Source organism: Schistocerca cancellata, chromosome 6 (assembly GCF_023864275.1).
Source record: "Schistocerca cancellata isolate TAMUIC-IGC-003103 chromosome 6, iqSchCanc2.1, whole genome shotgun sequence".
NCBI lineage: Eukaryota > Metazoa > Arthropoda > Insecta > Orthoptera > Acrididae > Schistocerca > Schistocerca cancellata.
This window is the reverse complement of record NC_064631.1, coordinates 371,826,813-371,842,545: the sequence shown is the minus strand read 5'-3', so window position 1 is coordinate 371,842,545 and position 15,733 is coordinate 371,826,813. Positions and strand designations below refer to the sequence as shown.

General features: G+C 40.0%; 1 protein-coding gene across 1 annotated transcript in view; it reads right to left on the bottom strand.

Moving 5' to 3' along the window:
• The window catches only part of LOC126088335 (dynein axonemal heavy chain 10), a 1,153,099-nt gene that overhangs the window by 516,756 nt on the left and 620,610 nt on the right, over positions 1–15,733 (bottom strand). The window contains exon 32 of the mRNA XM_049906469.1: positions 4,108–4,296. Within this exon, the coding sequence (XP_049762426.1) occupies positions 4,108–4,296 (189 nt within the window). The remainder of the gene's footprint in view (positions 1–4,107; positions 4,297–15,733) is intronic.

The window sequence follows — 15,733 nt, the reverse complement described above, 5'->3', positions numbered from 1 at the left end:
CATACGACCATCATTGGCACCAAGGCAGAAGCGACTCTCATCGCTGAAGACGACACGTCTCCATTCGTGCCTCCATTCACGCCTGTCGCGACACCACTGGAGGCGGGCTGCACGATGTTGGGGCGTGAGCGGAAGACGGCCTAACGGTGTGCGGGACCGTAGCCCAGCTTCATGGAGACGGTTGCGAATGGTCCTCGCCGATACCCCAGGAGCAACAGTGTCCCTAATTTGCTGGGAAGTGGCGGTGCGGTCCCCTACGGCACTGCGTAGGATCCTACGGTCTTGGCGTGCATCCGTGCGTCGCTGCGGTCCGGTCCCAGGTCGACGGGCACGTGCACCTTCCGCCGACCACTGGCTACAACATCGATGTACTGTGGAGACCTCACGCCCCACGTGTTGAGCAATTCGGTGGTACGTCCACCCGGCCTCCCGCATGCCCACTATACGCCCTCGCTCAAACTCCGTCAACTGCACATACGGTTCACGTCCACGCTGTCGCGGCATGCTACCAGTGTTAAAGACTGCGATGGAGCTCCGTATGCCACGGCAAACTGGCTGACACTGACGGCGGCGGTGCACAAATGCTGCGCAGCTAGCGCCATTCGACGGCCAACACCGCGGTTCCTGGTGTGTCCGCTGTGCCGTGCGTGTGATCATTGCTTGTACAGCCCTCTCGCAGTGTCTGGAGCAAGTATGGTGGGTCTGACACACCGGTGTCAATGTGTTCTTTTTTCCATTTCCAGGAGTGTAGATTAAGTAGGCGAATAAATAAGGCTAGGATGTTTAAATTTAAGTAGAAGGGAGATCCGCTATAATCATAAAGATGTGAGAAGTTTCAACTGAATAACTATAAAACTATAGCGATAGCGTATCTCCAAAGGGCAAGTTCAGAGCTCGTCTACTGCGTGTAGTGTAATTAAATTAATTCTCTCGCCCAAAATATTTGACTTAGCCATGTCAGACTTTTATTATGATTACTTACCTGTGTGCTGATTGCACATTTAAATTGAGAGCTTCATCGGCCATCAGCAAAGGAAGCAATGATTTATTCAATAACTTAAAGTGGTGCATTACTAGCCCAGCGGCTAGTCGGGAGAGCGGATTTAATCAGGCGTTCCCTTAACTGTCCGTACCGCTGCTTTATATATAAGAACGCTGCGTGAGAAAATAAATCCCCTGTCCCTCTCCTCCTGCCCCCACCTCCCCCCTGTTCCCCTCTTGGCATCTCCCCGGACTCGCACACGCTAAGTGGACATTCGCGCACCGGAGATCACTGCCATCAGTGTTTCGTGTGTGCCGTCATGTGTAGTGCTCAGTGTTCACCATCACACTCCATCGTTCACCAGTGCCATCGTCATCTTCAGTGTTTGTGTGTTGTCTCATCAGTTAGCAGTGTGGATTATCGACGAGTGTGAACGGCTCCGTGTCTGTCTCTATGTGTCTCCTGTTTTATTGCCCACCGTTCTGTCACTTATGTGTCTTCTCACCGTTTTTGCTCCTTGTTTATTCTATGGCTGAAGAGCAGCGTAGTGTGCTGCTGACAGCCTGTTTAAAATAACAATAAAGTAAGTAAAAAAAAAAAAAAAAAAGGCCCCAGTTCTCTCCAGACGCTGAATAGCACACCACCTGGGCCGGGAGTCGCGGCGCGTCGGTATCATTGCTATGAACACCTCAGATGCCGTAATAAGTTACTCGGGATACGCATAACCATGAAATCGTTTTCGAGTGAAGTGTTAATTCTGGGATGACTAATGATCTATCTTCAGTTAGCGTATGTCGTATTTTCACGTGCCACCGCATGACAGACATTCTACCATTATTTAGCGTGGCGTTTGATGAACATTATCATCAAATTATGGTGAGCATTCACTTAAACATTTAATTTGAACAGTTATAGTTGCATCAGCGCATTAGACTCTGAACTGCTCTGTTAGTTGGATTGTGTGGATTCTTTTTGGTCTGTGACTTTCAGAATATAGTGAACATTTTAGAGAAAATGGTTTTTGATTATGAATCCCAGACAATCTCCTAATTCCTCAGAGCTATAAGCTGTAGCTATAAGTGTATTTCTCAGATGAAGTGGGCACTAGGAATTCTAATTACAGGCTTCACGTTTTGCTAATCACTTTCTGGTTGCCAAGATTGTAGTTAGAGAGCCAGTGTTGAGAATGGCAAACAACAACACAGCATTAAATAAATAATAGGAACATTTTAAATAAACAATTAATTCCACCTGCCGCCCCACAAACTGGTCACCATCAGTGTGACCAGCAACAATAAACATATATAAAATGAAATTAACTCCAATAGTGTTAATGTCAATTATTTAAAAACTGTTTAAGTACCTAGCAGTAATCTACTAGACACTAATTAAGGATGACATGATGCAATCTGTTGTGGATTGGCAAGACAGCCAACCCACTATGACAGGAAGGCGATAGGCATGCGTTTTAGCTCACGCAGGCTGGCGTGAGGTCTGGAACAGTTAAAGGAATTGAGACTAGTAAAAAAAAGTATGTAGCTGGTGGTATACTTAACTTTAATCCATAATTGGTGAACATCGCTCTTGACGGTACGTGTTTTACATCATCAATAGTAACCGGTAATGGCGTCTTGCTAGGTCGTAGCAAATAAGCTATGCTAACTATCGTCTCGGCAAATGAGAGCGTAATTTGTCAGTGAACTATCGCTAGCAAAGTCGGCTGTACAACTGGGCGAGTGCTAGGAAGTCTCTCTAGACCTGCCGTGTGGCGGTGCTTGGTCTGCAATCACTGATAGTGGCGACACGCAGGTCCAACGTATACTAACGGACCGTGGCCGATTTAAAGGCTACCACCTAGCAAGTGTGGTGTCTGGCGGTGACACCACACAATCCAATGTTAGTTATGTCACATATTTTATGTGATCTTACCAAAATTTTTGAGAATACTGTTATTAATAAGATGGATTGGTAATTCCTTACCCCTTCTATGTGAAGTGGTTTTTCCACAGCAGATTTAACTCTGCCAGTTAAAGTATCAGTGAGAAATGATTTATTATATGTATAACACAATATAATATTACACAATATTATGAAAATGAGAGATTACTACTCACCATAAAGTGGACAAGCTGAGTCAGTCACAGGCAGGCATAATAAAGAGACTGGTAAACAAGTAAACTTTCAGCCAAAAGTCAATCTTTTGAATTAGACAACATACACATGCACATCGCAAATGTAACTCATATGTACATGACCACTGTCTCTGGCTGCATGTTTGCAACTCAGCATCTCCACTATGTGGTGAGTAGCAATTTATTCATTTCATAATGTTGTCATTAGTCCATCCTGGATTTTCCATTGTATAATATCACACAGTTATTTATCTATACAGCCAACAACAAATGTTTCAAAATTCTGTTGACTTTATATCCTTCTCATTTAAAACTGCCACATAATTACTGTTAATTGACAAACCTAATCCCATTAAGAGTAAATAATAATGGGGGTATTCAATAAACAGAAAATTTAATTGTAGTGAGTTAATGAAATATAATTTCTCACTGAGTAGTAAACAATCAAACCAGTCTCTGGACTGAAGACCACAACAACAACAATACAGAATGTAGTGGAAATGATATCAAACTTACCACACTGTTTGACTTAGCATCAAGGTATCACATTTACATAAAACTACTTGAGAAAAATATCAGAATCCAGCAATGGTATGGTCATTTGAACATTTAACACATTTATATATCTAGAACAGAGGGTCTATCACTGTAAATAAATACATTTAATCTGTATCTGCTTCAATCTCAAACAACCAAATATAATGTCAGTCTACAGAATATTATTATAAGCTCCTCTCTTCTTATCCCTGGATGCTTGCATTAACAGCAATAAAATACCATCCTTACTTTCTTCATCTTGGGAAGGTATTTTCCAATACTCCAGAAACATATCTTAATATATTTATATCAAATGGAAGAGGTAAGTGACAAAAATTTTTGCCATTAGTGTCATCAATAAATAGTGAGCATTCCAATCATTTGGTACTGTAACTGTGGTTATATAGACTAACTTTGCAACAGTTTTTTTAAGAGACAAAATCTGGCATAACATACCTCATCACAGATTAATCTGTCACAGATCACTCTCTGGAACTCATTTCTCCAGACTCTCACAAATAACTCTGGAGATTTGAAGTAACTTGCAGATGTCAAGCAGAGACCGGCACATATTCGAGAAAGGTCACGCAAATTGAAGATATAGTGGAACTTAGATGGCGTTGGTGGCAGTTTAACAATTATTACCTGAAATATGAGGAAAGTTTGGTGAAGTACAATTTTGAATTCTGTAATGGAACTGGTCAATGAATCTATTCTTACCACAAACTAGAACATGTAATACAAACAAACAATACAAAGACTCAATCTGTACAAATACTCAGAGCACCAAATACACTTGGACACCCAGATTACCCAATAAACAAAAATAACTAAAAAATCACGTCTGGTTTTCTTTGTTATGGTTAAATATATAACACAAAATTGTTTTATTTAGGTACAAATATACTAAAATGTGTAGCAAGAAAAATTTTTGAAATGTGAAATGCTGTGTTCACTTTAGTTTTGAGATAAACTTTAGAAATGATTCAAACCTATCCTTATAACTGTCTGATGGAATTGGATAAATAAAAACATCTACTCACTAAGCAGAGGCAGGAGAATACACATATAATAAAAGGTTTCATGTATGCAAGCTTTTGGAGGCAGAGGCTCTTTCTTCTGGAAGAAGGGTGAAAGGGAAAGACTGAGGACTGCAGAGGTTTAGGTAAAGTGGTAGACTTCAAACTGCAACAACATTCCCAACTCCAGCTCAAAAAGCTATCCCACCTTCTCTAAACAATCTTAACAGCATGTTTCTCTTGCTGTCCCTCTGCAACTCCTTAAATCAGCTACACCATCAACTATTACTTCTCTCCTGCCAACCTCTACCCCTTTTTCTAAATCTCTCCTTTTCCTTCAACCATTCTGCCAGAAGAAGGAGCCTTTGGCTCCAAAAGCTTGCATATGTAAAACATTTCTTTATATGTGTGTTTTCCTGCCACAGATCGGTGAGTAGATTTTTTATCTATGCAATTACATTACGTTGTCAAAAATTGTTTATTTTTGTTTTATTACAACTGTTTAAATAAATATCAAATATTAATTTGAAGACTTTATGAAATATAAATCTCATAAAATATTACTTACTTACAAATTTCATCTTTCTTTGTGAATACTTTTAGTCACTTCATATTAGGGTTAGTTTTCAACAGGAGTGAATGTGTCGTGTTTATTGTAAAAGCATGGACTAGCTTGCCAAGCACCTCAGCCGACACACATTCCCACCTATCTGCATTCCCTATCCCTTTCCTCCACACTCACTAATTTTATGTTTCCATGAGAGAAAGATATCATGCATCCCATACTGAGGGCTGTGGCTTCACTGCCCATGATTGTAAAAGAGGACTCCTTACTTTGTGAGGGGAGATGCACTCACTGTTAACGGCTACAAGATTTTGGAGTTGATGTGTCAGTACCTTGTGGATCACAGTTGTAATATAATCTAATCATTTCTGTATGATTTCATATTGTTCAAATACAGCAATCTGGCTGTACCATGCCAATTAACCTAGACAAGAATTGATTTCAGAGACTTCCTCAATGGTATTGCATATATGTAAACTTAATTCGGAACAGGAAGTTGTATAAACTGTTCTCAACGCACTCTTCACAATAATTCTCCTTGAAAACCTGTGCTTTCAGCAATATCTGTCATTGTTTACCTCAGGAAAGTAACTGACTGTTGAAGAAGTAATGAAATCATATATATGTGAGTGTGCCCACCACAATTAAGTATTACATTGAGACCTATGAAACGTCTCTCAAAGTGTCTTTGTTTCCTATTGACATATGTATAACACAAGACATTTTCTGTGGGGTCGACCGAAGCGTCCGATCCCACCCGTCGGCTTTGACCCGTGACGTAAGGCTGTGGTGGTGTGTGACGTCACGGCGGCGCGGAATTTAGTTTGCGAGAGTGGTGTGTTTGTAGGTGTCGTTTTGATGCGATCGGTGGTGCTCTCTGGTGGTGTATTAGGTGATGTTTTTGGTTTAGTTTGCGAGTGTGGCGTCGTGTGTGAATTTTGGTAAATTGCTTTTTTTATGTCTTTGGTAGGCATGGATATGACTGACAGGGTCAACAGTTTTCGGTTGTCAGCTATGATGGGGGACAGTGCGTTGTCTCCAATAAAATTTCTTCAACTATTCGGATTTTTGGATGAAGTCGTGAAGTGTTCAGTATGCTGTGAAGAAATGAGGCTTACTTAAAAGTTCCGGCGTCTCGGACCAGGGACGGCTGTATGTGGAGATCTTGTAAGGATAGCAGGTCAAGGGAAGTGTTTGATACCAATGGGTGGCTGTGAATGTTGGTTTTGGTATCGGGAGGTGTTTTTGAGCTATATAGGTCAAGGGAAATGTTAGGTCCTAATTTATGGGATCGGGAGCTGCTGTTGAGCTATATAGGTCAAGGGAAGTGTCCGATTCCAGATGATATTGTGTTTAGTGGTATTTGGGGAGTTTTGTGATGTCGGTTTTTTTCGTCATTTTGCGTGGTTTTGTATGGGGGTGGGTGTCTAAATTTGTTTATATTTATATTTAATATCCCAATCTTTTAAATATATTTTTCCCACGTGGAATGTTTCCCTCTATTATATTCATATCATTAATTTGTTTATATTTAGTTTGTCCCCACCCAAAACCCCCTATTTTTTGCGCTTGTCCCGTTAGTGTCATTAGGCTTTTTGTGGAACATGTGTATGTTTGTTTTTCGATGTATTTTCGTCCTCATAATGTCTACGTAACGACTTTATATGCGCTATATTGGAATCGTGGTTTATGGTCGTTTCCACCATATTTGTGACGTCATGGGTCAAAGCAGACGGGCGGGATCGGAGGCTTCCGTATTTCCTTTCTGTGCAGTGTCCTTGTGACAAGTACCCACTTCCATCCACTCCTGAGTGTGAATCCCAATCTTTTAAACTTATTGACATACATTCTAATTTCCTTTGGAGGATGCTACAGGACAGTCATAGCCTCAAAGTACCAGGCATTTATAACATTTCCTAAATTTGACAGTCTATCAAAACCATTTTCCAGCACTGTACTAAACATCAGTGGTACATCAATTAGAAAAATCTAGAAAAATATGCTGCTGCCAAACACAGTCTTATGAATAAAATCTAAAACCATATTTCAGCAGACATGGTTTGTGGCACATACTTCAATCTAATGGGAGTCAATAATCAAAGAGGTTCTGGAAATCAGAATGTGAATCAACAACTTAAAACAGAAATATAAGATTAACAATCAGAAGTGCACTGAAGCAAGTGCTTGACATTGACATACTGCACAGGATTATGTCTCATAATATACATCATCATGAAAACAAAGATATTGCAAATGAAATTTCATCAGTGGTGCTGTGTAATCTCTGGTCGTAGTGGGCATAACTACATAATTTACATTTGTATGATTCCAGTACTTCTATGACAGTCAGGTGCTTTCCTGAAGAAAGCAATGATGAATACTGCAAAAGTCTCAGATTTTCATAGAGAATAAATGCAACAAGTGCACTGAGAAATTTGCAACTAGTCCACATTATCTGCTTTGGTGCTCTCAGTAACTGACACTTCTTCTCTTGATTATTGTAACAGGCTGAAAACTGTCAATGTCAAAAAGGATAGTTCCAGTGATGTAGCATACAAGTATTTAATGTTCGGACTCAATAACTTTTACTTACATCTGTGACTGTTGTGTATCTAAAGTGGGATACAAAAAAGACTGTATTTTTTTAACTGTTTGTCTCTCTCTTTCTCATTATTTATAGGAAGATAAACCTAACAAGATTATACATCATGTAGTATAGAATCAATGTTATCTCAGTAATTTCAATTTTTTTAATGTTATTTTATTAATAGTTTTCTTTTATTAATCAGTTCTTTTGTTTTCCGTGGTAGGATGTATTATGTAGATGCTCCTTCTTTTGCATGGAGAAAAAACATGTAAACTTGTCTCAAAACGTATTCAATACAGTGAAAATTCTTGGTAGATTAAAACTGTGAGCCAAGCCAAGACTTGAACTCAGGAACTTTGCCTTTTGTGAGCAAGTGCTCTACAATTGAGCTACCCAAGCATGACTCATGACCTGCCCTCACAGCTTCAGTTCTGTTAATACCTCACCTCCTACCTTCCAAACTTCACAGAAGCTCTTCTGCAGCCTTGCAGAACTAGCAACTCTGGGAGAAAGGATGTTGTGGAGACATGGCTTAGCCACAGCCTGGGGGACATTTCCAGAATGAGATTTTCACTCTGCAGATACAAAACTTCCCGGCAGATTAAAACTGTGTGCCAGACTGAGACTCAAACTCAGGACCTAAGTGCTCATTACAAGTCTGGAGTGGAGTTTTATTTAGTAGGAGGAAAAACCTGCATCTATTAAGATTCCTTCTACAAAAATCTTATATCACAAAGACAATGTGTTATCGACATGACGTGGTCAGAAGGAATTTATTTATCTATTAAGAGGAAGGCCGTAGAAGACAATTCGAAGCTGCTGCACTAGGACTGTGGGGCAAAATGTTGGAGCTGAACTAAGAGGATAGAAATTGAATTTTGGAACCAAAATTATATGAATGACTATCAACATCATGGAATTCAGCAACCAACATAAGTACTTTTAAAAAATTTAATATCATCTACTTTGTTCATCTTAGTGTATTTAGGATGTGTGAAGAATGTATTGTCTCAATTTGTTCATTTGCAACTTATTAAAAATGTGTGATCTAGGTGAAGTTGTGGATCAGAAACAGGAGGTAGGTGAGAATGTAGCGTTAGAACAAGACAGTGGTCACAAGCAGTGTTTAGTGAACAAAAACAGTTTACATGATGAAAGTTGCAATGTGGGAGTTGCAGCCAGAGACTTAAGTAGTGTATGCTCTCCTTCTCACAGATTTGATCATTGGGAAATGATGAGCAGCAACAGAAACTTATCTGAACAATTCGGAAAATTCATAGGGGATAAAATGGACATAGTAAACAAAGAAGTAAAATGAGTGCAAGAGCAGTTACCCATTAGAATCCTACAAGTTGACAACTTGAAGGAGGAACTAAGCAGTTTCAAATTTTCTGTTAATAACAAGCACCAGGTGACTGACAAATGTATTAGTGCAATAGAGAATAAACTGAGTAGGATAGAATGGAAAGGAATTATAGCTTTAAGATAATCCTTAATATTTTTAAAAATGAAAGCTAAATGTTTGTGCAAGAATTACTTAAAAGTAATGAGTCTGTTGATAGGAAGTTGTCAGATGCAGTCATTAAAACAGGAGGAGAAGTTAACAAAGTTCATCACAAAGTCACTGGTGTATGCTGAACAGTAATGTTGATACTTGTCAAATTAGCATATCAGATGTTGGTAATAAACCATTTGAATTGCAATAAAGATTAGATGCTAAGAGCTTTGGTTGCAGTTGTGGAAACATGTGGGGAAACATAAACATGAAGAATTTTCCAGAAAAATAAGGTACACCATGTTGAGTTTATTTACCTGTTTAAGGATAATTTTGTATTTGGAATGTCTGAAGTCTTTAAAATTCAATTTGTAAAAAATATTTTGGATGTCGATGCACTATCTTGGACCAAGCAAAATATTAACAACATTCAATGAGTCTGAAAAATGCTTTTTTTCCCTTTTTCTTTAAAAATAGAACAAGTTTGGTCAGAGAATAAGCAAGCTAAAATAAGAAGTGAATTCCTTAATGAGCCCACTTTAAGAGGAAGTAGTCATCAAATGAAAGGTTTCTGAGAGCACAAGTTAAAGACATTAGTTTATTTGGATAAGCCACTGAACAATCTTTATTCACATTGATGACTTAAATAGAAGATTACCAAATAAAGTTCAATGGGAAATGGTATACAGACTTGATGACTCTACTAAACAGTTTCTAAAATGTGTGGATGAATTAGACAGAGCATGGGAGAGAAATGGAAGACAAGGATATAGACAAAGAGAATATGGTCATCACCGGAATGGAAGATTGTCTGAAAATTGTCGAGAGACATGATGTAGGAGGAGAGAGCTAGAAAACTATAGAAATGATTACCAGGGTAGTAATAATAGAATGGAGAATTGTTAGAATGACATGAATACAAATGAAAATAGAACATGAACAGAGAATGGAAACTCCACAATGTAGGAAAAGATAGACTACTACTTGCAGTAAAGAATACATGTTAAGTTGCAGACAGGCACAAATAAAAGGGACTTACATAAAGCTTTCAGCCACAGCCTTCACCAGAAAAATACAAACACACACACCATTCACACACACAAGCAAGCACACTTCATGCACACATGACCGACAACTCTGGCAGCATGAAGAGAGAGGCAGACCATGGGAAGGAAACAAGAAGCAATTTGATAACAGAAGGATAGATAATAGAGGGCCTGGCTGGGGAAACTGAGGCACATCCTATTGGGAGCCTGTCAGTTTGGGGTGGGAAAAATCTTGAAAAATCAGGATAATGGTTACAGAAGTGGAAGCAGAAAACAGCCACAAATGACTATTATCTCTGAATATACTATCACAAGTCCTATATATGTGATGAAGTACAAACTAACTCTAAGCTAATTCTTTTTCAAGGGAAATATAAACAACGAAATAAATGATATGATTAATGGGAGCTCACACAGCACCTTCAGCACTGGCTAAAAGTTATGTAGGGCCCATAGCACTGATGAACTGTGAGTTGCTATTCAGAAATATGTACTCTTGTTTTTAAGTACACTATTATATTTATGTACGATATATAAAGATGGTGCATAATAAAATTTCATTTCAACATTAACAAATGCTACACTCTTTCATTTCATAACCATTACCTAACCAACATAATAAACACTAGTCAAGGCATCAGCACTATCAGTCACAGTTTATTGTCACAATCTCAATTCAGATAACAAGGAGAGGAAAACTTTTTATATAAGTAAATATTTAAATGCCATTCCAAGTTTTGTAACTCTTTCCAATAAGAGAATGGCTAATCTACTGAGGTGGCCATGAATTAATGTGTCTAAATTGTCTGGCAGTGGAGGTAAATACTATCTTGATTCGTTCCCAGGTCACATAGTCGGGTATACTGGTCAGCTACAATGTGGTTGTTAGACTGTTATCCATCCTCATCTAGACACTGTTTGGCTAGTGTTTCTGTTCCAGTTACACTTTACACAAACAGGAAGCTTATGCAAAGAAATGCTAATATTAAAACAGATTTCAGTACTTCTAGATCCACTTGTTGATTTAAACATTGCCCCCATGTACAAAAATGATATATATACAAAAATAGGGAGAAATATGTCATTTTGTACATCTCTGGAATTTTTGAAATGTGTTTCAGTGTTCTCATTAGGAACTCGCATCTCCACACCAAGAAATAAAATATTCAGATTGACTCAGGTGGATTCCTTCATGAAATTAAAATTATACCAGCCACAATGCCAGCCCCACTGTGAATATTTTTCTTGAGCATGGGATGAGTTAGTTGCTGTTTGTAAGCAGCTGGAAATTTCTCCAGATTCTGTCAAGTGACTGGAAGCTGCTGTGAATGCATTTGTTGGGAGGCTGTTAAGATATAAGTAATAGAGGTATCAAAGATAAAAGGTGATGATTTGGCAACCCTGGAAATAGCATGTTACATTAGGAATCATGAAATGGGAGTAGGGACAATAAACGTTTGCCATTAACCCTGATATTAATGTTCAGTCAAGATGGCATCATGGACTGGTGAACAATATGCTGTTGGCATGAAGGAGTTTTAAAAAATGACATCTATGTGGCTGTGCAGTGTGCATTTTGCACTCATAACAATCTAGTACATCATGCCCAAGTCCCATTGGCACATGCTATCAAAGTGTGGGTGCAGAATTTTTAGGAAATGGGTGATATGTCATGAAAGAGGGGTGAAAGTGCAAAATCTGTGTGCACACCAGGGAAAGTTGCAGGAGTGGTAGAAGCCTACAACATTCTGCATGTCATCATTCATTGCAAGTTAGACATATAAGATCACAATTTGTGATGAATATTGCACAAGGAACTGCAATTCCACCCATACAAAATTCAGACAGTGCTAAAACTGAATGCGGATAACCTCTTACAGTGACTATGCTTTGGCCAGAGTTGGAACTCATGAATGAAAACCCACACCTGTATGGCAATATGATCATAAGTGATGAGGTCAGTTGTTACATGTTAGTCTTTAGCACTAAGTTAAATTTTAGATACTGGTCACATGAAAATCCTGAAATGCTTCATGAAACACCACTTCATAGTCAGATAGAGGTAGTGGGGTGAGGCCTATCATCATTTGGAATCATAGGGCCTTATTTTCTTGAAGACAGTCATGGAAAAGCTGTTAATGTGAATACAGAACTTTATGTCCACATATTGAACCATTTCCGAGTATCACAGCTTGCTGATCTTCCTGTAACTACAAACACATTCTTCCAACAAGACAGGGCCTTATTCCGTACCATGGGGTATTCCATTAATGTGTTACGGAACATATTTGCTGGTCATCTCATCTCCAAGAATGGGTACATTTCCTGGCCTCCAAGATCCCCTGAGCATTCAGTGCATGATTTCTTACTTAGGGGTCATTGGAAATCTCTGATCTTCCAGAGTGACCCGCCACACATCGTCCAGGAACTGAAAGATCAAATTTGAGAGGAACTTGATTGAATTCCAATGCGAGTTCTGCAAGATGTGCTGTCTAACTTACGTAAAAGACTTGAAATGTGTGTGAGGGAAGCTACATGATGTCATTTTTAAGTGACGGGCATTTTAAATTTTGTGTCAGTGGTGGAAATTTCAAAATCACCCATTTCACTGCCACCTGTGTTACTCAAGTACTAGCCTCTCACATGGACACCGTCTCCTCACTATAAAGTACACCATTTGTATTACTTATGCTCTTGATTGTGAGTGGCTTATCAATGGTACTCTAGGGCCTGTGCATAGAGTAGGCAGAGAGAAGGCAGGATCAGGTGGGTGCTATACATTAAAGGCTCCTATCCTGGTAACCAACTATGTGTGGGGTGCAAACAAAAAGTGTTTTAGATTGGATAATTCTCCATCTATTTCAGATGACAACAACTATGAGGGATTGGAAAGTATTAGTGTAAGATCCAAAGAATTTACCCACACAGATGAGACTATTAAAGTTCTAGTGATAAATGCTGATGCTTTCACTACAAAATGCCAAAGCGTAAAACATTCAGATTAGTGGAATTCACTTAATACTAGGAATAGAAAGCTGGTTAAAATCTGAATTTGGTAGCAGTGACATGATTTGGGAATACTTAAAGCATGTATCGACAGGCTATGCTAAAGGGAAAAGAAGGTACTGTACTTGTTGCAACAAACAAGAATTTCAAATCCACCAAGACAGAAAATGAAACTGCATGTGAGACTGTTTGGGAAAGATTCAGTGTCAACAGCAGCTTAAACAATTAAATGGATCTTTCTACTTATCACAAGACTCATCAATCAATATAACCAAACACTTTACAGAAAATGTCAGTTATTTGTATTTTCTCCAAAAATACCATCATCTTCAGGAGAGACTTTAATCATCTAACAATCACTTGGGAAAATTAAAGTTTTGTAAGCAGTGGTGTGGTAAGACATCCTGTGAAACAATATTAAACGTTTTCTTTGAAATCTATCTAGAACAGATAGTTCAGAGGCTGACTCATGATGAAATATATTGAATCTTATACTGACAAATAAACCTAAACTCAGTTTGATATAGAAAACAGCCAAATTTGTGAAATTGAATTCTTTTTATTCAACTGATGTCTAGTTTCATGTATCAGAATCCTTTCTCAAGTGATCCAAATAGAAAAAAAGATGCATTCCATGATAGTACACAAATCATGTTCATATTGTACATACTTGTGTCTAACTTGACTTAATATTGTACACACTTGTATCTAATTTGACTTAGACACAAGTACGTACTATTTTAACATGGTTTGCATGCTGTCATTGAAAACACCATTTTTCTGTTTGAATGACTTAAGAATGGGTACTGACACCTGAAACTGATCGACAGTTACATAAAAAGAACTGAATTTCACAACTTTGACTGTTTCTTCATCAAACTGGTTAACACACCTTGCTGTCCCACTATTAACCCCGGACGTTGGAAATCCAAAACAGCCTTGCACTCTTTGAGAATGTCCATGTTCAAACTGATTCCAATGACGAATAATTAGTTGTAGCAAATAATAATTACCAATGTACAAAGAGCAACTGAAACAAATAGAAAACTTTAATTGTTCAGTGGACTAGAGAAAGTGATAATACACTCCTGGAAATGGAAAAAAGAACACATTGACACCGGTGTGTCAGACCCACCATACTTGCTCTGGACACTGCGAGAGGGCTGTACAAGCAATGATCACACGCACGGCACAGCGGACACATCAGGAACCGCGGTGTTGGCCGTCGAATGGCGCTAGCTGCGCAGCATTTGTGCACCGCCGCCATCAGTGTCAGCCAGTTTGCCGTGGCATACGGAGCTCCATCGCAGTCTTTAACACTGGTAGCATGCCGCGACAGCGTGGACGTGAACCGTATGTGCAGTTGACGGACTTTGAGCGAGGGCGTATAGTGGGCATGCGAGAGGCCGGGTGGACGTACCGCCGAATTGCTCAACACGTGGGGCGTGAGGTCTCCACAGTACATCAATGTTGTTGCCAGTGGTCGGCGGAAGGTGCACGTGCCCGTCGACCTGGGACCGGACCGCAGCGACGCACGGATGCACGCCAAGACCGTAGGATCCTACGCAGTGCCGTAGGGGACTGCACTGCCACTTCCCAGCAAATTAGGGACACTGTTGCTCCTGGGGTATCGGCGAGGACCATTCGCAACCGTCTCCATGAAGCTGGGCTACGGTCCCGCACACCGTTAGGCCGTCTTCCGCTCACGCCCCAACATCGTGCAGCCCGCCTCCAGTGGTGTCACAACAGGTGTGAATGGAGGGACGAATGGAGACGTGTCGTCTTCAGCGATGAGAGTCGCTTCTGCCTTGGTGCCAATGATGGTCGTATGCATGTTTGGCGCCGTGCAGGTGAGCGCCACAATCAGGACTGCATACGACCGAGGCACACAGAGCCAACACCCGGCATCATGGTGTGGGGAGCGATCTCCTACACTGGCCGTACACCACTGGTGATCGTCGAGGGGACACTGAATAGTGCACGGTACATCCAAACCGTCATCGAACCCATCGTTCTACCATTCCTAGACCGGCAAGGGAACTTGCTGTTCCAACAGGACAATGCACGTCCGCATGTATCCCGTGCCACCCAACGTGCTCTAGAAGGTATAAGTCAACTACCCTGGCCAGCAAGATCTCCGGATCTGTCCCCCATTGAGCATGTTTGGGACTGGATGAAGCGTCGTCTCACGCGGTCTGCACGTCCAGCACGAATGCTGGTCCAACTGAGGCGCCAGGTGGAAATGGCATGGCAAGCCGTTCCACAGGACTACATCCAGCATCTCTACGATCGTCTCCATGGGAGAATAGCAGCCTGCATTGCTGCGAAAGGTGGATATACACTGTACTAGTGCCGACATTGTGC